General features: G+C 32.0%; 1 protein-coding gene and 1 long non-coding RNA gene across 11 annotated transcripts in view; one reads left to right on the top strand and one right to left on the bottom strand.

The window, feature by feature from the left end:
• The window catches only part of DIAPH3 (diaphanous related formin 3), a 543,832-nt gene that overhangs the window by 288,358 nt on the left and 231,388 nt on the right, over positions 1 to 24,086 (top strand). For all 10 annotated transcript variants that reach the window (XM_074191775.1, XM_074191779.1, XM_074191781.1 and 7 more), the window contains 2 exons: positions 927 to 1,052; positions 7,920 to 8,083. In XM_074191775.1, the coding sequence (XP_074047876.1) occupies positions 927 to 1,052; positions 7,920 to 8,083 (290 nt within the window). The remainder of the gene's footprint in view (positions 1 to 926; positions 1,053 to 7,919; positions 8,084 to 24,086) is intronic.
• LOC141491149 (uncharacterized) overlaps positions 1 to 24,086 on the bottom strand; it is a 56,578-nt gene that overhangs the window by 30,433 nt on the left and 2,059 nt on the right. The window contains exon 2 of the long non-coding RNA XR_012469483.1: positions 23,622 to 23,728. This is a non-coding gene — a long non-coding RNA (uncharacterized LOC141491149). The remainder of the gene's footprint in view (positions 1 to 23,621; positions 23,729 to 24,086) is intronic.

Below are 24,086 nucleotides of genomic sequence, written 5' to 3'. Positions count from 1 at the left end.
ATTTCCTGACTTGGTGCCTTGTCTGAGGCCTCTGTTACATCCAAGTTCCCTGACTCCCTTCAGGATTCAGCTGGAATGCCACCTTGGCAGGAGACTTCCCATTCCCTGTCTGCCCCCACCCCAACCACTGCTACTATATAGCTTGCAGGTACATACTCCCCCATTAGCATATTGACAGAGACTATATTTTTGTCATACTTTGTATTACCAGCACTTAGCACAGTATCTGTCACATAGTAAAGCTCCTAATATGTGTTTGGGGACTGACTAGAGCAAGCAGTTTCCATTGTGTAATAGTGGAAGAAGCTAGGTTCCAGAATCCTGAAAGGTGAGTGAAAGATGATGTAATTGAAGCAGAGAAGACTGGTGACTTTTTCTAGGAAAGGAAGAAACAATTGAACAGTAGTTTAGAGGATTTTCTAGTCTAATAAGGATTTTTTAACAATGAGAAGACTGTTATTTTTGTAAATACCAAGTAAAAATTCAGTAAATAGGGAGATGTAAAAGATTTTAGAGAAATAAGAAACAAAAATAAAGCTGTTGTCTCAATTTTGATTAAGTTGGGAAATTATGTTCCCCCCCCCCTTAAAATAACTATTTGAAGATTGGCAATTTTTGTGTTAGTATTTCCATTACATTGTTATATGGAACTGTATGCTCTTGGATTTTTAGAATTAAATGATTAATCTTTAATGACCTTTCCTGTCTTACTATATGTGTAGCTACATATACTCATTCTTTTTTTTTTTTAAGGTTTTTGCAAGGCAAATAGGGTTAAATGGCTTGCCCAAAGCCACACAGCTAGGTCATATACTCATTCTTATTTTACTACAAGTTTTTACATATACTGTATCTTCTAGAACATTGTACTTTTTTAGCTAATGTACTTTCCATCATATTGAGATTTTTAATATACCATATTTTAGTTTCTGCAGAAAACCTGGAGAAGAACTTGAAACAGATGGGAAGGCAGCTTCAGCAGCTTGAGAAGGATTTGGATTCCTTTCCTTCCCCTGAGGACAAACATGACAAGTTTCTAACAAAGATGTCCATATCCTTTTAACAATTGAATGACTTAAAAGACATCAGTCATCTAGTCTGAAGATTTATTAGTGTTTCAAATTTATTTGCATGACCTGTGTGCAAATTTTCGCATTCATAATTTATTAGTTGTCACCTTTTCATTAGTAAAGCAAATGACTAAATATTCAAAGTCAGTAGAACACAAGTTTATCTTTGAAGTGAAACATACCGAATTAAGTCTCATTATATCTTTACTTCTTTGGACTTGTTTGGAAAATATTGTCTTGGTTTTTCCCCTTTAACATGTCATTTCTTTCTCTCTTGACCTCAAATACTGATAAGAAATAGAATGGCCTTCAAATCATGTTTATTTAGTATGAATACAAAAATGGGGTATGGTTTACTGTACTGTTGGAATATTTTAGGATCAAAGAAAAGCCAAAGGGCTTTATATGTTCACTCTTTGAGGATATGAGTTAGGATCAAAATATTATAAATCTCATCTTATTTTTGAGAAATTTAGATTATATTTCTTCTTAAAAGCTTTTCAGTTTTCAACTCTGTCATTGGTTTCCATCAAAATTCCTATTTTGGCTAGCATTTTCAATCCCCAAGTAGGACTTTAAAAAAACAAGTTGAACATAATTTAAAAAACAAAAACAACTTCAACCTATACACTAGGATTCTTTGAGTTGAAGAGCTCCTTTCAGTTGTTTTCCTTTGTTATCAGTAATATTGTATATTAATATGGTGAGGTGATAAAGTATTAAACTTCTTCTGAAACCAATATTGGTATATTTTATAAGCAGTGCTATGAAATATTTGAAATATATTACTTTTTATTTTTTAAATATATATTTGAAATTGATTACTTTTTATACTATAATAGAGTATTTGTTCTTTATAATAAATTTCCACGTAGATTTCTAAATTCTTTATGAAAGCCCTCTTTAGAAATTGAGCTTTCATTAGCAGATATTTTATACTTTTTTTTAAACTGAGAACTCGAAATTCTTAATTTTTCTCCTCAGTCCTCTATCCACAACCACTTCCAATAAATTATATAATGAGAATGGTTATTTTAATTCTAAGTTTGTTTTCAGCCTCTTCACTGGTCCTTTCCCACAATATTATAGAAATGTAATGCAACAATATTTAAAATCTAATGAATATTTGTTTTCCCGAGTATCTTTTCTGTTTTCTGTTCATATGAGTAAGGCTTTTCCTTACTATGATAAAGTTGTGAGCATATTGTCACAATAGCTTGTTTTTAGACTGAAGACATCAAAATTCTACATTTAGAAAATTTTATAAAATTTTATTTACAAAAGACATTTTTATATTGCACACTGATGTTTCATAAGTTATAAATCCTGTACATTGCTTTCACTTTATTTGGCATCATGGTAAGGTTAGATTTGTACCTGACTTGCCAGCATGGTGTCATTAATGCTTTTTATTTAATTTGTATTATCATGTTTAAATATAAATCTAAAACACTTAGCTAGTATTTAATCATTAACTACAGCCATCTGAAGTAGTTTTATTCACCTGGTCTTTCTTCCAGTGGGTAGGCAGCAATTTAGAAATAGTAGACTTACATGGGGCTTTTGGTAATGCTTTGTGAGTGTACTAATCAAAAAGCCCTAATTTTGGGAAACTAGAAGCTGTTATGAATTGCTGAGCAAAAGAAGTTTGATGCAAAGGTTAGCATATCCCACATGGCATAATGAAGTCTGGATCTGTCCATACTTGTATTAATGTGACGTGGGAAGCTTGAATAATGTTAGTCTTGAAAGGCATGCAGCTCATAAAAATCAACCAGCATGCAATCAGAACAGGAAGGATAGTGCTTTGTTGGAAACAATTATACTTCACAGACAAGCACGTGACTACATCCTGTCACTACATATCCTAACCTTGAAGCCACTAATGAACTGATTAGCATTCATGTATCTTTTGGAAGTAAGATATGTGAGCAGTTGGTGCACTTTCATATTGACAAAACTTATATAAATATTCTTTGCAGACTTCAGATTGCTCTAGTTTGCTGTTCATCTTGGTTGGGTAAACTTGCCTAAAACAATTAAATGTATTTACTGAAAAGTTTTGTTTACTTTGGAATGGTAAAAAAATGAGACTTAGACCATTAAAATTATTTGTATAGATATTACCAGAATGGCAAATTGAATGATTTTCTTAGATTTTGTAAATGAAGGATAAATAAATAATATTAAATTAAAATTTAGTATTAAATTAAAATTTAATATTAAATTAATTCAAAATTAATTTAAAACATAAACATATAAATAAATGATACTTTAAATAAACATCAACTTAGCCAAAGTTTAGATATTTAAGTCTCTGTTAGTGTTTAAATTTGTGTATTTTAAGTATAGCTCATATCAGACATTTGTTTTGAGAAAGAATATGTTAATAGTCAGAATTATGAAAGCTGTAGTTTACATAATTAGTGTAGTAAACTTACAATTTCTTGAATTCATAGATATATCATTAAATTGAAGGAATAAGTATTTCCATTAACTATAACTTGTAAATAATTTTTTGGAAAAATAGTTTAAAAATTTGACATGAAGACATTAGCATAACATTTCTTTAGTTTTTTTTTTAATTTTGGAATTGTAGAATTACACATAGCTAAAGTTTTGTGTTTACTCTCAAATGAATCATTAATAATTCTTTCTCCCCCCCCCTTCCCAACCTGGCATTATTGCATTTCATCAGCTTAGAGAGTTAGTTTTATAAACATTGCATTCTGTTATTACATTTATATTTCTGTGTCCTGTTAATCCCATTAAGAGCTGTGATTAGAACAGTTTTCCATTAAATATTTGTGGGCAGAACTCTACTATGTAACAAATATTTGGCTATTGTGTCCATCTCCTTTAGGCATGCAGTTGTTTCACAGAATTATTAGCAAGTAAAGATGAAAGGAGCAATACTCCTATATTTGCTAGTCATAAAATTCTACTATCATTTCTTCAGTGTCCATATTTTGACATTGAAACCATATTTTCTATCCCTGATTTTTTTTAACCTTAACTTATAATTTTGTCCTGAAGCGTTCTAAATTAATAGTAACACTACATTTCCATCTCAAAGGAAAAAAAGTCATCTTTGACTATCCCCATTCCTTGACTAGAACCAAATGTCATTTATGAAACTAGATCTGATTCTAATTTCAAAGTAATATCATCAAGAACTTAGAGACTCCTAGCCCATTTCTTGTTGTGATAGACTGCATAGATAATCAACTAGAGAAAAAGAAAATGTTAGCTTTAGCTGCAAATTTGTGAATGAAACCATGTATCATTAGGCCAATTAGGGTCACATTGAGATTGCTGACTGCCTAAATATAGATTGCTGAATTTTAAGGTCATAGTTTCTACTTTTTGAACACTATATTGATTCAGAATTTTTTCAAATTACTCCTCTTTCCCATGTTAGACAATTCTGTCATAGTCATGTTTTTAAATAAAAGTTCAATACTATAAATAGTTTCCTGATATGCTATTATTCTGATTGATCTCTTTTTGTCATATCATTGGAATAAAATTAACTGGAACTTTTTATTGTTTATTGTATGTTTTTTCATAATGAAATGAGAAGTCTTAAGAAATGATGCTTCCATATAAAACTATTCTCATAAGATCTTCAGCAATTCCATTTGGATATAATTAATTTTTTATACCACACCTTAACTGCTAATTTCAGTTGTCTTTACTATGGGTATAATCAGATATTTTTTGTAATATAACTAATAGTATATCCCAATAATCATCTTATTTTTAATTGATTAGATCAAAATGTTTAAAAAAAATCAGGATTTAACAAAACTATTCCATTTTCCGAATACCTTCAAAAATAAGAAGCAACAAAAACATAGGAATTGACAGACTAAAACTAAAAATAGTTAACTTTTTAAATATTTGGTCTTACAATCCCACATCAATATGCATTAGCAGTTCACCTTATCTCAAAAAATATCTATAATTTGTTAAGTGTTTCCAATATTATATGGCTGTGATATTCACATTAGATTAGTTTTCTTAATCATAATGTACTTGTGCTATATTGGCACAAATCTGTGAACAACATTTACCTGTTATAAACATCAAGAAATAGTTGTCTCTTTTCCTTTGAAGTTACTAAGTCATAAAAGAAGGAATTCTGTATTTCTAGAATAAGAGAAATTAATATATTCATATATGACTACTTAGTGTAATTATGAGAATTTTTTTCTTTTTTAAAAATTAAATGTTAATATAATGAATAATAATGTATCTAATATTTCTGCAATCACATAACTGCACTAACTGGGATATAGTTCTTAAAACTGTTGATTCTCTCTTTATCATCAGTTTCTCCTGAAGTTGTGTAAGTACATTAAATAAGGGGGAAATGTCTTGAATTCAATTAAATTAAAAATACATTTTAAAGACACAGGTTAAAACTTTTTAAAATATAAATCAACACTTTTTCAAAGAACGGAAAACATGTACCTAATCTGTGTACAGGTGTTTGATAAATTTTGGATGTTTCCTTTGAAAGTATTTATGATAACATGTGGTATGTGATGCTAAAAGTAAGAAATGTAAGTTCTAAGAGTAGGTCATTAGGAGTCAAACCTTTAGCAGTTATTATTGGACACTTTGATTATTAAGTGAAAGTCTAGTGTTAATATTTAAACAACATATTTTCTTTGATATTTTTAACAGTATATTCTTGTGTATAATGTTGCCATACAGTCTTTCAAAAGAATGTTTCATGTTTATCTATTTCAAATGTGAACTCTTATTGAAAGCCTAACCCCTATCCTGCCTTTTCCACCAATTCCAATTCCTCTAACCCTCGTTGATAATTCCCTTCATTAAAAAAGAGTTGTCTCTGTAACACTTTATTTTTCTTTGCTTTATCTTTTGTCTTTTAGCCTTGTATACCTGAGGTAGATTGACATCTTCAGGATAATCTCCTATAGCATCAACTACATAGTTGATTTTCAAACAGTATTTCTTTGATTCAAAGAACAATCTATCTGAGACAGAGTTTTGTTAATGAAGTCTGAAGTATTCTAGCCTCATGCTTTTTCCCTCCCTCCCCCAACCCAAGATTCAAAGCAAATAATTTTATACTAGATATAGTTAGTAGAGCTAACCACTGGCAAGGCTATCATGTACTTGTTGATTGGTTGATTCATATCAGCTCTACAGTTCTTGCTATTTGCAAGAGATTGAGGATGTATAAAAACAGTCTTGTTAATTTGATGTCACAAGGATGTTTTGTAGATGCTTAAATTGTTTTCATTAATTCAAAGCTGTTTTTTTATTATAATGAAACATGATTTCAAATGTAGTAGCAAAAAAAAGTCAAAATAGATTAACTAAAACTAAATCAATTCAGCAGATCTCTAAATGGTGAAGAAGTTCTACCTTATGAGATAAAAAGTTAGAGTTTTTTTCACCAAGTCTAACTCTTTCTTGTCTCACCAGGAAGCTGCCATTTCATGACTTTATTTTTTATTTATTTACTGTCTCTGCCTCTTAATTTGTACATGTAGGGGAACCTTGCTACCATTTATAGTCATAACTAGTTGGGATATACCTCAGCCATATAATCAGACTTTAAAGTAATTCTATTATACTCAAATTAATAACTGATTAAAATTGTCACATAGTTAATAACCATGAATTTGTAACTTTCACTTGTAAAATGTTTTTTTACAGCTGGTAAGCAATAAATAATCACTATGTTTTTAAGATAGCATAAGGTGGACTTAGTCCATACTTTGATCTTTCAAGTAATACAGTTCTTAAGATTGTTTTCTTCTGTTGTCAAATCTGTGATTTTATTAAGTTAATTATTTTCAAATTTTAAGAAATCCAATTTTCTCCCCCAAATGAGATTTTTGTTTAAAAAGGCAATTAGAATATTTGTAACAATCAAAAAACAAATTTCTTTCTTTCATTCATCTATCTCCATCTCTACAATCTATCACATATCCTCAGGAGATATGGAACATATACTTTTCTTTTTTTTTTTTTTTAAAGGTTTTTTGCAAGGCAATGGGGTTAAGTGGCTTGCCCAAGGCCACACAGCTATGTAATTATTAAGTGTCTGAGGTCGGATTTGAACTCAGGTACTCTGGATCCCAGGGCCGGTGCTCTGTTCACTGCACCACCTAGCTGCCCCCTTGAGCATATGCTTTTTCATAGACCTTCTGGAATTTTGGTTAGTCACTACATTGATCAGTTTGATAGTTCAATGGTTCATTGTCCCTCAAATTTTTCATTTTAAAAAGAGGAAGATAGAAAGGATTAGTCTTCATAAGCTGTTTATTTATTGTATCTGATGACTTTGACTATATAATATTCTGCATGTTTTCATTTAAATAACAAAGCATAAAACTTTCTGATCTTCAGGTTCTGTTGGTAGTCAAAACATGTGGTTTTCTAGTCTTGTTGTCCTAAGTTATTTTTTGTTAGTCCAGTAATTTAAGCTCCTGATTCTCATTTTCTTCATTTTTAAATTAGAGATGATAAAATTTTATTCCTCTTAGTGTTATTCTTACAATTAGATGCAATATGACTAAAATAGATTTGTGAAATTACAAGAATAAGTCATTTTTATGAACCGTACATATATTTGTGCATAAAGAAAAAAGGGAAAGAAATTTTGACTTTTAAAATTCTGATCTTAAAAATGTTGCATTAGTTTATCTGAATGATTTTAAAATTACACAGATAAGTATCTTACTATCTTTTGAAAATGACTAATTAATAGAAATACTTTGTTAATGTTGTACAGGCAGTTGGTAATTGTAAAAGAGACATGTTTTTAAACCTTCTATATCTTTACTACCTTAACTGTAGCATACAGTTTTGTGATCTCTGCAAAAGAACAATTCCAAAAAATTTCAAAAATGCATGAGAATATGGAAAAATTGTACCAGAGTATAATGGGCTACTATGCTATTGACATGAAGAAGGTGTCTGTGGAGGAATTTTTTACTGATTTAAATAACTTCAGAACTATGTTTATGGTAAAGTAAATCTACTTTGATCTTTTAAAGTAATCATTTCTTTCTTGTAACATCTCACTTGATGTTTCCTTGATTTATTCTATTGCTACATCCTTTCTTTTAAGCTCTGTAGTCAATTGCATCTAGCAGTAAGACCTTAGTTTTTAAATTTCCTGATTCTAAATCTGTGGGTAATGTATATCCTATTATATCCCTGTTCTTATTTTCCCATTTTAAATTATTATCAGAAGTTTTGATTAAAAATAAAATTAATTCTGAAATTCTTTATATTTCTTCATAAAGGACTCCTCCTGATTGATTACAGAGTACTTTTATAGCAAAATTTTGGCTATGAATTCTTTATACTCAATTTGTACATTTAAGGTATAATTTAACTAAACTAAGTATATAGCTCTTATGAATTTTCCCCTTTTCCCTTCTTTTTCTTAATACTTTTTACAGTAAGCTAGGGATTTAACTTGAAATGGTTTTGACATGAACAGGGTTTTCTTGGCTTTTTAAGAGTTCTATCTTTGATATAGAATACTTTCATTTAAGGATTAAAAAAAGATCTTTTGAAAAACATCAGCTGATTAAATGCAAAACCAACAAAGTAAGAGTATTGTTGACTCCTTAGGGTTACAGGGAATAATGTTCTTCAACTAAAATAACTATCTTTATATTTTAAGGAATATTTAGGGGAAGAAGAAAATCTTGAATTGCAGAATAATTGCATAGTGGCATCTATATATAGATAGCTTTATCTTGAAGCAAATATTTTAACTCATTCAGACTACTTGACACTCAGATAAGTTCAGTATGAAGAGACTTGTATTTGACCCTTGAAATAAAACCTCATATCTAAACTGGTAAATTAATAAAATGCTAAAAAACAAAGACAAATTGCCCTCAAGACAATTCTGTAGGATTTTTTTTCTTCAAATTCATTAGATGGTAATTGTAAACTTTGCATATTGTAGAGAAACTGTTGACTTTATGAAAAAGGCTATTGCATATATTCATGTTTTATTTAAATTGTTTATAAGGAGAATTATAGATTACAGAAAATCTAATATTCATATTTGCTGTTTTTAAAATTTACTGAAAATAGCACTTTAATATAAAATATTAGAATCATGAATAAATGATTTGTATATTTAGCATTTAATTTTGCAGTTGGAATCTTAAGACATATTTTATATGAGTAAAAGCCCAGAGAAGTTAATCAACAAGTATCTATTAAGCCCCTACCATGTAGGAGGCATCTTATACTAAGCACTGGGGATGCAAATAGAGTAAATGAAGCACTCTTCACTCACAAGAAACTTGGATTCTAACAGGAGAGACTACAAGAATATATGTAACATTGAGATATATGTATGAAAACATATACATGTATTTGTGCATAAACATGTATGTACTCGATAAATATAAAATAATGCATAAAAATATATGAGGGCACTGACAGTTGAAGAGATCTAGAAGAGTTTTACCTGGAAAGTGGTGTTTATACTGCATCTTAAAGGAAGAAAGATTCTTTAAAACAAAAGTAAGGAATACATACATTGCTGACTTGGATAATGGCCAATGAGGGCCTGAGATAGTGTTATATATGATGAATGGAAAGTTGTATTCCCTTTTGGCTGAATGGAACAGTTAAGACTGGGAGTAAGGTGTAATAAGATTAGAAAAATCAGTTGGCCAGGATTCTAAATGATTTTGAAACCTAAATAGGTGTTTCCATTTGTTGTAGAAGCATTAAGAGTTGTTGGAGTCACGGGAGAAGTGAAGAGATTAGGTGCGACCTGGGATTAAGGACAATTATTCTGACAACATTGTGGACAAATTTGATATCAGGCCAGGAGACCAATGAGGAGGCTATTGGAATGATCCAGGAAAGAGGCAGTCAGGGCCCAAATGAAGATAGCAGCTATATGTACAGTGAGGACAATGAAATTAGAGGTACTTCAGATAAGAATTAAGAAGGTTTGGCAGCTGATTATCTATGTGGAATGAGGAGGATAAGGAGCTGAGGCCAGCACCAGGATTATCTACCTTGGTATTATGGTACCAAATTATGGTATTCCACATAGAAATAGGAAAGTGATTAAGAGGGATGAGTTGATAGAGCATATGAATTCTGTTTTGGACATGTTGAGTTTAAGATATCCATGGGGTATTAGTTCTGAATGTGAACTAGATTATTAGTGATAGAGGTGTAAAGTTCAGTTCAGAAATTATAGCTTAGCTATTGAGGTCTCAATAGAAAATGTGAAAGAAGAGAAAAGAATTTAAAGCAGACACTTCAGGTACACATAATTAGGGGGTTCATTTTATATATATATATATATATATATATATATATATATATATATATATATGTATATACATATATATATATAGTTCAGTATGGTCGAGCAAAGGAGCAGTCAGATAGAATGAATAAAGTGTTATAAAAATTGATAGGGATGAGATACTCAGGAACAGTTATTTACAATATCAAGTACTATAATAAGACTAAGGAGCAGAAATGAAAAGAGTCCTTTGGATTTGGCAATTAAGAATAGATCTTTGGTTACCTTGGAACATTATTCCCTTGAGTAGTGAGATTACAAAATGAATTTTAAAAGGATTGAGAAGTGAGAGTAGAGGAAAGAGGAGGCAAAGAAATGCCTTTTTCTTAGAGTTTGGCTTTGAAAATTAGAAAAGATCTATAATGAAAGCCTGAGAGAATGATCTTGTCAAGGGAGAGTTATGTCTTTACGTTGGAGAGATTGTACAAGTAGATAGGGATAGATTAAAAATTAGAGGGTTTTTTTTTTTTTAGATTTTTTCAAGGCAATGGGGTTAAGTGGCTTGCCCAAGGCCACACGGCTAGGTAATTTTTAAGTGTCTGAGGCCGGATTTGAACCCAGGTACTCCTGACTTCAAGGCTGGTGCTCTATTCACTGTGCCACCTAGCCGCCCCTAGGGGTTTTTTTAAAAACCTTTTTTTTCTTCTCTCTCCCCACTAGGCACAAATATGGTAAAAATCATTCTGTACTTCTATTAGTTCTTTTTCTGGATTTAGATAATGTCATCCTTTTTTTTTTTACTGGCCTTGCCTAGTCATGAAGAATTAATATTTCTCTAATTATTTAAATCTAACTTATTTGTTATAAAAAGCTTTTTTTATAATTTTGTTTATATATGGGTTTGTGTTACAAAAAAGTTAATCTACATTTAAAAGGAATAACAATTTGTATATAATCAATTTGTAGTTTCATTTACAGTCATGTAATTCTACTATGTTGTGGAAATGCTTGATTTATTTCATAAATTAAAAACAAAATTAACAAAGTATATAAAGATCAGTGGATAAAGAGAGTGATTTGAACGAATCTTGGGAGAAGGTAAAGGGAAGGGATCAAGTTTACAACCAAATACAGATGTTGTCTTTGTCAAGAAAATAAACTATATCTTCATCAGAGATTGGACTATAGGAGAGAAGAGAGATAATGACTATAAGTTTTGAGTTGTGTAGCAGAGATGTCAAATACCTGTCCCATATACCCCTGAGAAAGACTAGAAAATGAAATTATGGGGAAGATTTCAAGCCTTACCTTAAAGGAAGTCAAAAATTCTATGGGAAATTGAAAAAGGAGGCTTTTTCAAGTAAGGTAAGTAGTCTACACCAATGGCATGAAAATAGGAAATAGAATGTCATATACTGAAAACTGAAATAGACAATTTCTCTGCAAAATTGAATAAGGAATATAAAATAAGTGCAAAAAGTGATTAGAGTCAAATTGTTAAGATTTTTAAATGCCAAGCAGTAAAGTTAATTAAACCTGTGCTCTAAGGATTATCATCACTTTATCATCAGTTTAACAGTTAATTGGGAGATTGAGTAGAGAATGGAGAGATTAGTTCATTAGAACATCAGTTAGTCTAGACAAGAGATGATGAGCCCCTGAATTAGGTAAATGATCCTGTTGGTGGAGAGTGGGGCATGAGTGGGAGAGGTTTTGGAAGGTAAAATCATGAAGACTTAGCAATTGGCAAAGTGAAAGAGTACTAGATAAAAAGTAAGAAGACTTAGAATTTTAGCTCCAATAATTACACTACTAATGCCTGATCTGTTGTTTGTTTGAAATCATAGTGGAACTTGGAATTTTTATTAATTTATTTTGGGCATGGGATAAGGATAACTAAACAGTCAAAATTTTTATTTGTTCTAGAAAAATCCAGAGCAATTCCTTAGTGCAAGAGAGAAAACTAAGGAATTTTCTTTTAAGAAAATTGCTTCAAATTTTAATATTTTAATAAATATGTTAGTACATTTTATGCCAGCACTCTAATTTTAGTAGAATTTGTTATAAAATATATGCATTTTAGACCAGAGGGAGATTAGTCTTTGAGACTGCAAAATATCCTTAGCATAAGGTTATCCTCAATGATGTTGTAAACTTTAGAGATCAGTAAATTAATAAGCGTTTTTACATCATCTACTAGGTCAATTAATTGGAGGATTGTTAAAGGCTTTTTGTAGAAGATGGATTTTTTTTAAAGAGTTAGAACTTGAAGAAAGCCTGGAAACCCATTAGGTAGCGATAAGGAAGAAGAGTATTCCATGGTAAGGTTACAACCTGAGAAAATGACTGGAGCCACTAGATGGTGTGTCTTGTTTATGAAACAATAAGGAGGTCACTGGATTGAAGAGAATATGCAGCAAGGTGTAAGAAGACTGAAAAAGTTTCAGGGGCCTGGGCATCTTGAGGTAGAACTGGGTGATATAGGACTTTGAGTGCCAGAGGATTTTATATTTGATCCTGGGAACAATTGAGAACTGCTGGAGTTTATTAAATAGAAAGGTGACATGGTCAGAGCTCTTCATTAGGGATATCATTTTGGCAACTGAAGGATGGATTGGGGTGGGGAAAGACTTGTAGCACGCAGACCCACCTGTAAGCTATAGCAGTAGTCTGAATGTGAGTTTAGATGGTCTATGCCAGAGGAAAGGTATTTTCTTTCAGAGAAGAAAAGAGTCATCTTGGAGAGTTGTTGCAAAGGTAAAAAAGGCCCTGGCAACAGATTAGATATGAGAGTTTTAACAGACATTAAATAACTGGTTTCTGATGTGAGAATCACTATCAGTTCAGACATCTGTGTCCAATAAGAAGACAAATCTGTCACGGCAAAAGTAAAATTAATATTTGGCTAGAATAGAATAGTAATGAAAAGGTAAAGTTTATGCATGTAGTTAAACCAACTCCAAATGTTATTTCCTTTTGCTGCTGAGATAAACTCCTCTGTTTGCATTTTTAAGCCCTTCACAAATGTACCTGACCAACCTTTCATATGTTACATTTTTTCTTTACAATGTTAGCCTTTTTGCTTTTCTTATGTATCTATGATACTTCCCCTTGTCTGTGGGTCTTTTACTGACCATTCCCTTTGCAGGGCATACCTTTGCCTCAGATACACTTAATTATTTATTGATTGCTTGATTTAAAAAAGCAAGAAACATTTGAGAGTTGAACAAAGTTTTATCAAAAGCAATGAAGAAAATTATCTTGAAGTCATTTAAAGATGAAACTAGGGAACCCCCTTTTACCCTTAAAAACAGAAAATATATTTTAAAAAAATTTCATAAAATGAAATTAATTTTAATAGACAATATCTTTAATTGACTTTATAATTAAAATATCTTAAACAGCATAGCAACTCTTTTCTGCCACTGAAAATAGAGCTCTATTTTGAGACTTAATATCATACCTTTGATACAAACAGTACAGGAAAATGAAGTAGTACTAGAAGAAAAACAGAGGAAAAGAACACCTAGTAAGCAAAGAAGATATTTGACTTAGAGGTGGGCTGCACCTCAGAGTACTCTGAGGGACTGATCTTCAACATATCTGTGAGAGCAAAGAATGCAAACATTTGGAGAAAACATGACCTTTGTTATTTCCAAAAGAAAAATAAATCATCAATAACTGATGAAGATAGGACATTTCCTATCTATGCAAAATTTTTTATAAAAGTATTCAAGGAATATTCTTTTTAATTGTAATTATTATTTGAGGCAGCTAGATGGCTTTGTGACCTTGGACAAGACACTTAAGCCTGTTTGCCTAGGCAGCAGGTTCAGTAGGCAGAGCTCTGAAACCTGACCTCAGGAATACCTGATTCAAACCTGGCCTCAGACTAGCTTTGTGATTCTGGGCAAGTCACTTGATCTCTATTTACCTTAATCCACCGCAGAAGGAAATAGCAAACCACTTCAGTATCTTTGCCAAGAAAACCTCATAGACAGAATGGTCCATGGAGACATGAAGAATTGGACAACAACAAATTATATATTTATTTTTGATAATTTTTAAAAATTTTGAGTACAAAAATCTCTTTCCTTCCCATTTCTCCCTCCCCCATTGAGAAGGCAAATAATATATCAGTTATTCATATGAAATTATGTAAAGCATTTCCATAGTTCACATACAGAAACACACCCACCCCACACACATACCCCCCCCCCCCCCCCCCCCGCCAGAGGCACAACATAAATGTACTTAAGTTTGTACTCAAGGTTTATCAGTTCTCTCTGGAAATGGATAACATTCTTTATCATTAATCTTGAAATTTTCTTGGATCATGTTTTGATCAGAGCAGCTTCATAGTTGATCATCTTTATAATATTGTTATGGGCTACAGTGATCACTTGGTTCTTCTTACTTCACTTTGTATCAGTTCATGTAGGTCTTCCCCTGTGCTTATGAAACTAACCCTCTTGTCATTTCTTAGAGTGCAGCAGAACTCTTTTCAGCCAGTTAATTGATGAACATCACCTCAATTTCCAATTCTTCCACAACTGCCATTATTTTTTGTAATTTTTTTTGAGGCAATAAGAGGTAAGTGACTTGTCCAGGGTCACACAGCAAGTGTTGTAAGATCAGATTTAAACTCAGGTCCTCCTGCCTCCAGTTCTATTGCTCTGTCCATTGTACCACTTAGCTACCCCTATTTTTTTTTTTACATATAAATCCTTTTCCTTTTTCCTTGATCTTTTTTTGGGGCACAAACTTAATAGTGATATTCTTGAGTCAAAGGGTATGCCCAGTTTTATAATTCTTACTTCAGAATTGTTCTTCTCTTAGGTGTTTGGACTAGTTCACAACTCCATTTGATTTAAATCATTTCCCAGGTCAGTTGTTTATCCAACAAGATATTTCACTTTAACTATTTTTTTTATTCTTATTACTTTGTATTATAGTTTCTTGATGTCTCATGGAGTCATCAGTTTCCACTTGCTCTATTCTTATTTTTAAGGAATTATGTTTTTCAATAATCTTTATCCCTCTTTTCCTTTTTGACCTATTCTGCTTTTTCCTTCAGTGATTTTTTTTTTGCTTCTTTTTACCTTTATGCTAAATGTGTTTTTTAAGGTATTATTTTCTTCAATTTTTTTATGTCTTTCTTTTACCAAGGTGTTAATTCTCTAATTTTCTTGCCTCACTCTCATTTCTTTTCACAGTTTTTTACTCTACCATTATTTTTTTTCTAACTCTTCCAGGAATTCTTGTTCGTCTTGCATCCATTTAGCAATTTTCACTGAATCTTTGGTTTGTAGGAGTTTTCACATTGTTTTCTTCTTCTGAGTTTCTGTCTTGATCAAGTATGCTACTGTGGTAGCTTTTGATGGTCAAATTCTTTTTGTTATTGTTATTTGTTCATTTTTCCAATCTATTTCTTTACTTTGAATTTTATGTCTAATATGAGCTCTACTTTTTTGGCTATGGAGAGGTACTGTCTTGGGCTTTAGGCTTTTTCATGCTGCTGTTTTCAGTTTTGGGAGACAAGTTTTTGGTTCTTCTAGGGTAGTTTGATATGGGGAAAGGTCTGATCACTGCTCTTCTGGTCTTTCTTCTGATCTTTATTCTTGAAGCACCCCTGCTCCCCGAGCACACTTGTCCACGAGGACAAGTGCTCTTCTTGACCCTGGAACAGTGACCAGGGACCCTGTTTTTCTGTAGCTACCATCACTCAAGATCCTCTATGCTTTGGAACTACTACCCAGAATGTGGACAGTAGAGTTGGCAAGCAACATCAGTTGAACCCAGTGACAACAAACTGACCTTTATAATCTTTTTCTGGCCAGTTGTCCTTTGGAATGAGAGTTCCTGAATTTGCTGCTGCCTCTGTTGCAGCCACCTTCAAGGCCTACAGCTGGGTTCCTATTCTAATCTGCCATATTTATTCTGCTCCAAGTAGCAAGGTTATTTTTGATAGTGGTTTGTTAAGACAATCTGTTTTTGGAAAATTATGTTCTTTAGAAGAACACACCTTTTATCAGTCCCATAATTGAAAGGTTTGGAGAATTCAGGACTCTTGTTCTTTTTGTTTATTAATCATAAAGAGGAATATGTCACTTGCATAAATCAGTAGCTTTCTTCCTTTTTTTTTTTCCTTAGCAAGGCAATGGGGGTTAAGTGGCTTGCCCAAGGCCACACAGCTAAGTAATTATTAAGTCTCTGAGGCTGGATTTGAACTCAGGAACTCCTGAGGGCCATGCTCTATCCACTGTGCCACCTAGGTGCCCCTGTAGCTTTCTTCTAACAAGGAATCTTCCCTGCATATGTCACAATAATTAAAGGCTTATTGGGAAATGAAATACACACAAAAATTATTTTGTTGAACTGATTATTGATATCAGATGATATAAAGATGAGATATTTGTATTTGAAACTTCTACAGAGTTTGTCTAGTGCACAGTTAAAATGGAATAGGGATTGGAGCAGATAGGTGGTAGATGGCTTAGTTGATAGAGCAACGGCCCTGGAATCAGAACGACCTGAGTTCAAATGTGACCTCAGAGACTTAATAATTGCCTAGCTGTGTGACCTTGGACAAGTCACTTAACCCCATTTCCTTAAAGCAAATTTTTTTAAAAAAAGAAATGGAATAGGGATTTAGGTAGCAATATTTAAGATGCTGCTATTGAAAGATAATTTGTATTTGCTGGTTTTATCAATGCCTAGACATTACAAGAGTCTCTCAAATGAGATTCACAGTCACTTAGAAGACTGTCTTATCTTTTTGTCCAAGTGGACAAAGAATGTCTAATACTCATATTATTATATTCAGTTGCATGTGAAACAAGTAGAACTGGATCATCAGTACATTTAATAACATTGACAGACACTGAGTAGACACAGAAAAGAAGAGGAGGAAGAAAACAGACTTGATAATCTTTAGATCTTAGGATAGGGTTGAGGTTTTTGAATGATTTCCAAAGTTTTCCTAAAACAGATCCTCATATATTTAAAATTGTTTTCCTAATCATATTGATTGGTTATGAGTCATGGAATGCCATGATTTCTACACAGTTAAAGTGGATTATTACTCAGAAGGTAAAAAGAATACTGGTGTTTGGTCTATGTGAATAGGCTATAAAACTTCACCAATGAAAAATAATGGAAAAGTAGAATTTTAGAGTGATTTATGACAAGATTAGATAAGTTAATCAATTAGGAATAGTGTGGGATTTCCCATTAGAGTAGTCTTCATGCAGTCAAATCAAAAGTTATAGAGGTAAACCTTGAGCATTGTGGATTTAGCATTTATAGAAAATTTACTGGAGGACATGGAAAAAGAGATCCAAGCATCAGAAGCCAACACAATAATATTAGACTCCATATTGTTGAAGCGTACACTACATCAGATTACAACTCTATTAAAGTATTTTTTAAAATATATGTCAGAATTCATCTCGTGATTATTTAGGAAGAATTCAGAATTAAAATTGATCAGTTCTCCTCTGCATATTTTCTCTGATTTCCTAATGTCTATGGCAGCTGAAGAACAGTTCAAGTGACAGTAGATGCTTAAATCACAGTACTGGATAATTTTGGTTTGTAGCTTTGAAAATTAATTTTATTCTGATCAGCCCTCATAAACTTTTCTCTTCAGGGCTTTCAGCAATAAAAATACATTTAGACTAGTTTATTTAATTTTTTTCCTTTTATAATAAGATTTACTATCACTGGGCTATGTTCACCAGGATAATAAGTAGTCTTCGACTGACAGATTCTATACAATTAAATGAGTGGCATTTATTTTTCTTGTATGTTTTTAGATTTTGGTTGGTATAGTAGAAAACTATATTAGAAGGCAAAACCTGGATTATTTTAATATACAATGGGAATAGTTACATTGAATTTGTGATGAGGGAAATCAAATAAATAATTTATGTGTAATAATAATAATACAAACTAACGAATGTAACTGAAAAGGTAGCACAAACTTAGAAACCTAAAAACTAAACTAAAATATATTTAATCATTTTATGGTACTTTATACAGTTTTAAAGAGTATTTTATTATATCATTGATTTCATATATATATATTTATATAAATATATGTATATGTATGTGTCTTTTTCATTCTGTAAATAACATTACAGTAGAGTCAAGGTGGTCAGCTAGATGACAGAGAGTATAGAGTGTAAGTCTTGGAGTCAGGAAGACCTGAATTCAAATCTGGCATCATTATTAGCTGTGTGACCCTGGGCAAGTCACTTAACCCGTTTGCCTCAGTTTCCTCATCTGTTAAATGAGTTGGAGAAGTTATGGGCAAACCACTCCTGTATCTTTGCCAAGAATCCCAGATGTAAAAAAAAGGGACCATGAATACTTGGACACAAATGAAAATGATTAAACAACAGAGTTAAAATTAAGTTTTGAACAGATTTTTTTCATAGCATTTTGGGATCTGAGGTGATGCTTCTTCCACTAAAATCATTGCCAGTGGTTAGAATCAAAGCTACTACAAATTTTTTACTTATCCAAAAATCCTAATTTTTTGGCTACCATCTTGTTCATAGTAAAAGTAATTGGAAAGTAGGCAATTTTAAACAACCTAGATGATACAGTGAGTGGAGTTAAAAAAAACCTCAGTTTAAATCCAGTTTTTAACACTGTGTCCCTAAGCAAGTCATTTTACCTTGATTTCAATTACTATCCTATCTGTAAAATGGGAATAATAAAAGCACTTCTGTCCTTTGTTTTCTGTTTTTGTTTTGTTGGGGCAGTGGGGTAAAGTGACTTGCCCAAGGTTATGTAGCTAGTGAGTTTCAAGTGTCTGAGCTGAATTTGAACTCATATCCTCCTGACTCCAGGCCCTGTGCTCTTTCCACTGCACCACCTAGCTGCTTCTTGTGCTTCCTCTCCTCCAGGGTTGTTTTGAGGGAAAATAAGATATTTGTGATGTGCTTTTACAAACCTTATAGCACTATGTAAGTCCTAGCTATCATTATTAGTAGCTATAATAATGATAATAATCATAATGATGATCATGATGATTCGTAGTTAATAGTTGATTCAGAGACTAAAATAATGAATTTTTTTATTTTGAGAAAACAGGGATGTTATACATTTAAATATGATTGTTTTGAATTAAAGCATCAATCTTTAGACCTATTGATTTTTAAAAATTAATTTATAATTTGTACAGTAATTAAAAATAGTCTATTGAACCAAGAATCATTTAATAACTCAAAGCAGGAGATGCATACAAACCCATACTATTATTTATGGGTCAGTTGTTTATTCCCTGAAGGATTAATAAGTAATTCCATTTTTTTTCATCTCAGGCTAGATTGCAACTAAAAATCAACTTGAAACAAAAACAATTTAATTATCACCACCTGCACATCTTTAGGGACATTTAAAGCCTTATATATGAGAAGATAGTTTCTGTCATCTTCAAGAAATTCTGGCATTAGGAGCAAAAATAAATAGAATTTATCTCAAGTTAAGATGATGAATTGTTAATGAAATGATGTTTTTGCTTCTGCATACTATTTTATAAAATGTCTGTTCTCTTCTCAATATGATCACTTCTGTATGTATTAAGAACCAGAGAAAAAGCATGTCATTTTGGCAAAATTCAATTTAACTTTTTTTTGGTATATCTTTTTGAATATTCCCTAGTTTCATCTATGCAGTAATTATCATGAGATTAAAAAGTAAGGTTTATTTTGGGATTTTTATCAAATTGAACATAAATTTATCGTGTTTTGAATGAAAATTCAAATGTACTTCATTCACTGATCTGTTAACATCTGTCTTTAAAGGGAAACTATCCTTTGATGTTAGTGGCTTATAATTATTGTCTGCAAAAGTCATATTTTCTCATATATTTCAAACCATATATGTAGGATTTTTCAAGAAATCTTTTGACATTTTGAACAACCAATCCTTTAAGCTCTTTTGGCAACTCTAAGGCTAGAGGTTGCAATGAATATGTTGACCTTCATTGATAAAAGAAATGTCCTTACTTATCACGACTCTGTATCAGTGAAATAATGAGTTTGATCCCAATCTCTAGCTATATTCTATCCAAATATGGTAACAGCAAGATTCTCTGGAATGATATCATTTTAAGTTAGTATAAGAGGGAACACTGTAATTGGTTAGTTTTCTTGGCACTATCATTTTCCAGTGTCATCTAACAAACAAATATTTTAGAATAAAGTTTAATTGATGCATTTTGTTTTTATATCACCAACATTTCCCAAGGTATTCCTTTCTCTCTGTTCCTCTACCTTATAACAAGGAATGTAAAAGGGGGAAAAATGATTAAGCAAAACTAACCAACACAATGCAACTGTCTAACATATGTAGTTTTCTATACTTAAAATCTCCTCTGTATAAACAAAGAAAAGGGGAAATTATCTCCTTGTATTTTTTCTTTGTCGCCAAGCTTGGAAATCATAGTTCTGTAGCATTAGGTTTTGATTGCTTTTTTTGCTGTGATTATTTTCATTTAAATTCTGCCTATTTATTAAATACTTTGTGCAATTGTTGTTAGGGGATTTGGGAAAAATATCCTTTATACTGAAAAATTGGCATTCTGCCAGTGGGAAACATCAGTCATTTCTACCATTTTCTAAGAAGTCAAAGAGGTCTTTCATGAAAAAACCATGAAACTTCAGTACTTTCTGATAAAAATAATAATTTCCTGTTTACTATGGATTTGAGGCAGGGATATTTTTGTAAATAAAGGTGGTATAAAAGCCAAAGATAGCAATGAAAATAAAGATTTTTAAGCTCCTCAACTAGTAAAAAAAAATACCTACCATTTTTGGTATCCTACATCAAATAAGATTTCTTCATAAAAAGGACATCTTTGAGGACTTGGTGAAATTTTATTTGGCTCTTTTGAACAGACATCTTGGATACTGGATTTTGACTATAATAAGATAAGTTGGTCAGTGGTTTATTTCTGTTGTGTCTAACTCTTTGGATCTCATTTGGGATTTTCTTGGCAAAAATGCTGGAGTTTTTTCCATTTCCTTTTCTGGGTCATTTTGCAGATGAGGAACTAGGCAAGGTAGAATTGCTTATTCTTGACTTCTTTTTTTATAATTATTTCAAAAAGAATGACTTTTGGTCTAAAATGAATTTTTAAAAATGTTTAATAAGGATATATAGTGAAAGTATCCAAGTGTCCTTAAAGTTGTTTCACCTGAATGATCTATGTCCTGGCATACCGAAAGAACTAGAAGTTGTAATTTCTGAGTAACAGTTAGTACTGTATAATGAAAACAGAAGATATATATTGCAGGACTAGAAAATGAAAAACTGTTTTACTGATTTTCTATAAGGGAAAAGCAAATAAAATATTTAGATACAGAATAAAGTGACCTTGACTATGATCCCTACCAAAATTCTCGAATATTTAAAATTTTTATTTTTATTTATTTATCATTCATATCTATCTATTTATTTATTTATTTTGAAATGCTTATAAATATCTGTTGTAGAAAAGGAAGTAGAATTCACAGTGACAATAGCTTCATCAGTACTTAACCATGTCCTACCAGCCTTATTCCTGTTTTTACAGAATCATTGAATAGATCAGAAAATGCTTTACAATATTTACCTATTATTTATCAGGGTTTCTCGTTTTAAAAGCTCATGCTTTTCTTATGGGAAAGAAAGTAAGATTTGTATTAAATGATAATATGATTGGATGGATTTGAAGTTGTGTGAGCATCTGGACATAAAGTATAGTCATTCATGTTATGATTTCTGTTTGAAAGATTGTCTAATTGGAGTATCTGCAGGTTCTCTGCTTGGCCCTGATAAGTTTTAACACTTTTCAAGAAAAAAAAAGCAACAAGCATTCATGAAGAAGCAATGATCTGCTAAGCATTGGGAATTCAAAGACAAAAATGAAATACTTTCTGCTTGTCCTTAAGATCTTAGATTTTATTTGAAAAAACAGCACATATTCATAAATAAATTTAAAAATACAAAGGAAATACAAGATCATTTGAAATTGGGAGCTGGGGCAACCTAGTAGCAATAGACAAAAACAGGAAAGATCTCTTTAGAAGCTTACAGTTGAGCTGAGCTTTGAGAAAGCTGGGAATTCTAACAGATGGAGGGGAGAAGAGAATGAATTACATATTTTGAGATAAATATTGGAATATTATGTGTGAGAAATAGCAAAAAAGACAGTTTTAGCCAAATCATAATATGTGTGAGTGAAATAAAAGTGCAAAAAGACTGGAAGGGGAGCCTGGAACTAGAATAGAATGAGTTTTAAATGTCATATAGAGTAATTTATATTTTCCTCTTAAAGCAAATAGGGAGCCACTACTGTTTTTTTGAGCAGGTGAGCGACTTAACACTAGGAGGCATATCTAACACATGGTATGACAAAATCATCATCCAACAATATCTTGATAGGATAAAATGTAAGTTCTTTGAAGGAAGAAAATTGTTGTGGGAAGTTGTCTCCTTTGCAGTGCTTTTGTAGTGGTAGGCATATAATCCGCTTTTAATAAATATGTTGATTCAACTTGCTATTCCTTCAATTGGCATGCCATCTCCACTCTCCATGCCTTTTTGTTTCCTCTTTCCTGTCCTTGGAATGTTCTCCTTCTTACCTTACTGCTTCCTCCAAGTGCCTGGTCCCTCTTTGCTTATCTGAATTTTGTTTTCCTTTAAGCTCTTCTACAAATGAGTCTTTCCTCTAAGTGATCTGAAATTTGTTAAATTTTCTTTACTATCTTCCCTCTGATTAGTTATTCTTTTTTTATTTTATTTTATTTTTTTATTTTTCAAGGCAATGGGGTTAAGTGGCTTGCCCAAGGCCACACAACTAGGTCATTATTAAGTGTCTGAGGCCAGATTTGAACTCAGTTACTCCTGACTTCAAGGCCAGTGCTCTATCCACTGCTCCACCTAGCCGCCCCTTGATTAGTTATTCTAATGGATAGAATCAATGAAATACTTTCATCATATCATTCCCTTGTGTGTGTATACCCCAAACCATTCCATAGTGGGCATTCTATTCTATTCCATATCTCCTCACTCTTGGCAAACTCAGTGGCAACTATGCATCTAATTATTATCTCTATGTACATGACTTGTAGATCTCTCTACCTCTGATGTCACCACCAGCTGCCTGTTAGACAGTATAAACTAGGTCTTCTGGAGACATCTCCAATTCAGGATGTCCAAAACAGAACTTTGCCTTTGTCTTCTCAAACCTTCCTTTCTACTAAACTTACATTTCTCAAGGGCCCTTCCATTCTTCCAATCTCAGTTTTGTTAGTCCTGTTATCCTCAGTTTCTCTCTTGCCAGCCCATCTTTCACATCAGTTGTTGGTTCTTGTTTCTATAAATAGAACAGTTTTCACACTAGACTCTTTATTTCTATTCATATACTTACCACCTTAATCAATCACCCTCTCATCTTCTGTCTTGGTATTGCGATCACTTTATAATTGGTCTATTTTTTTAATCCATCCTACACATAGTTACAAAGGGATTTTCCTTAAATTATGAGTATTTAACTTATTTACTCCATAAATCCCAGCAGCTCCCTAATTCTTTTGGTTGATTTTTTAAAAGCCCCACATGACTTGGATCCATTCTATCTTTTTAGCTTTGTTGTGTAGTCCTCCCTTTCCCATATTTTACTATCCAGTCAGATCCTCCTCTTTTGTTATAGATGTTATTTCATCTTCATACCT

Source organism: Macrotis lagotis, chromosome 6 (genome assembly GCF_037893015.1).
Source record: "Macrotis lagotis isolate mMagLag1 chromosome 6, bilby.v1.9.chrom.fasta, whole genome shotgun sequence".
NCBI lineage: Eukaryota > Metazoa > Chordata > Mammalia > Peramelemorphia > Peramelidae > Macrotis > Macrotis lagotis.
Note: the sequence above shows the minus strand (reverse complement) of the source record. Positions and strands in the feature narration are given on the sequence as shown.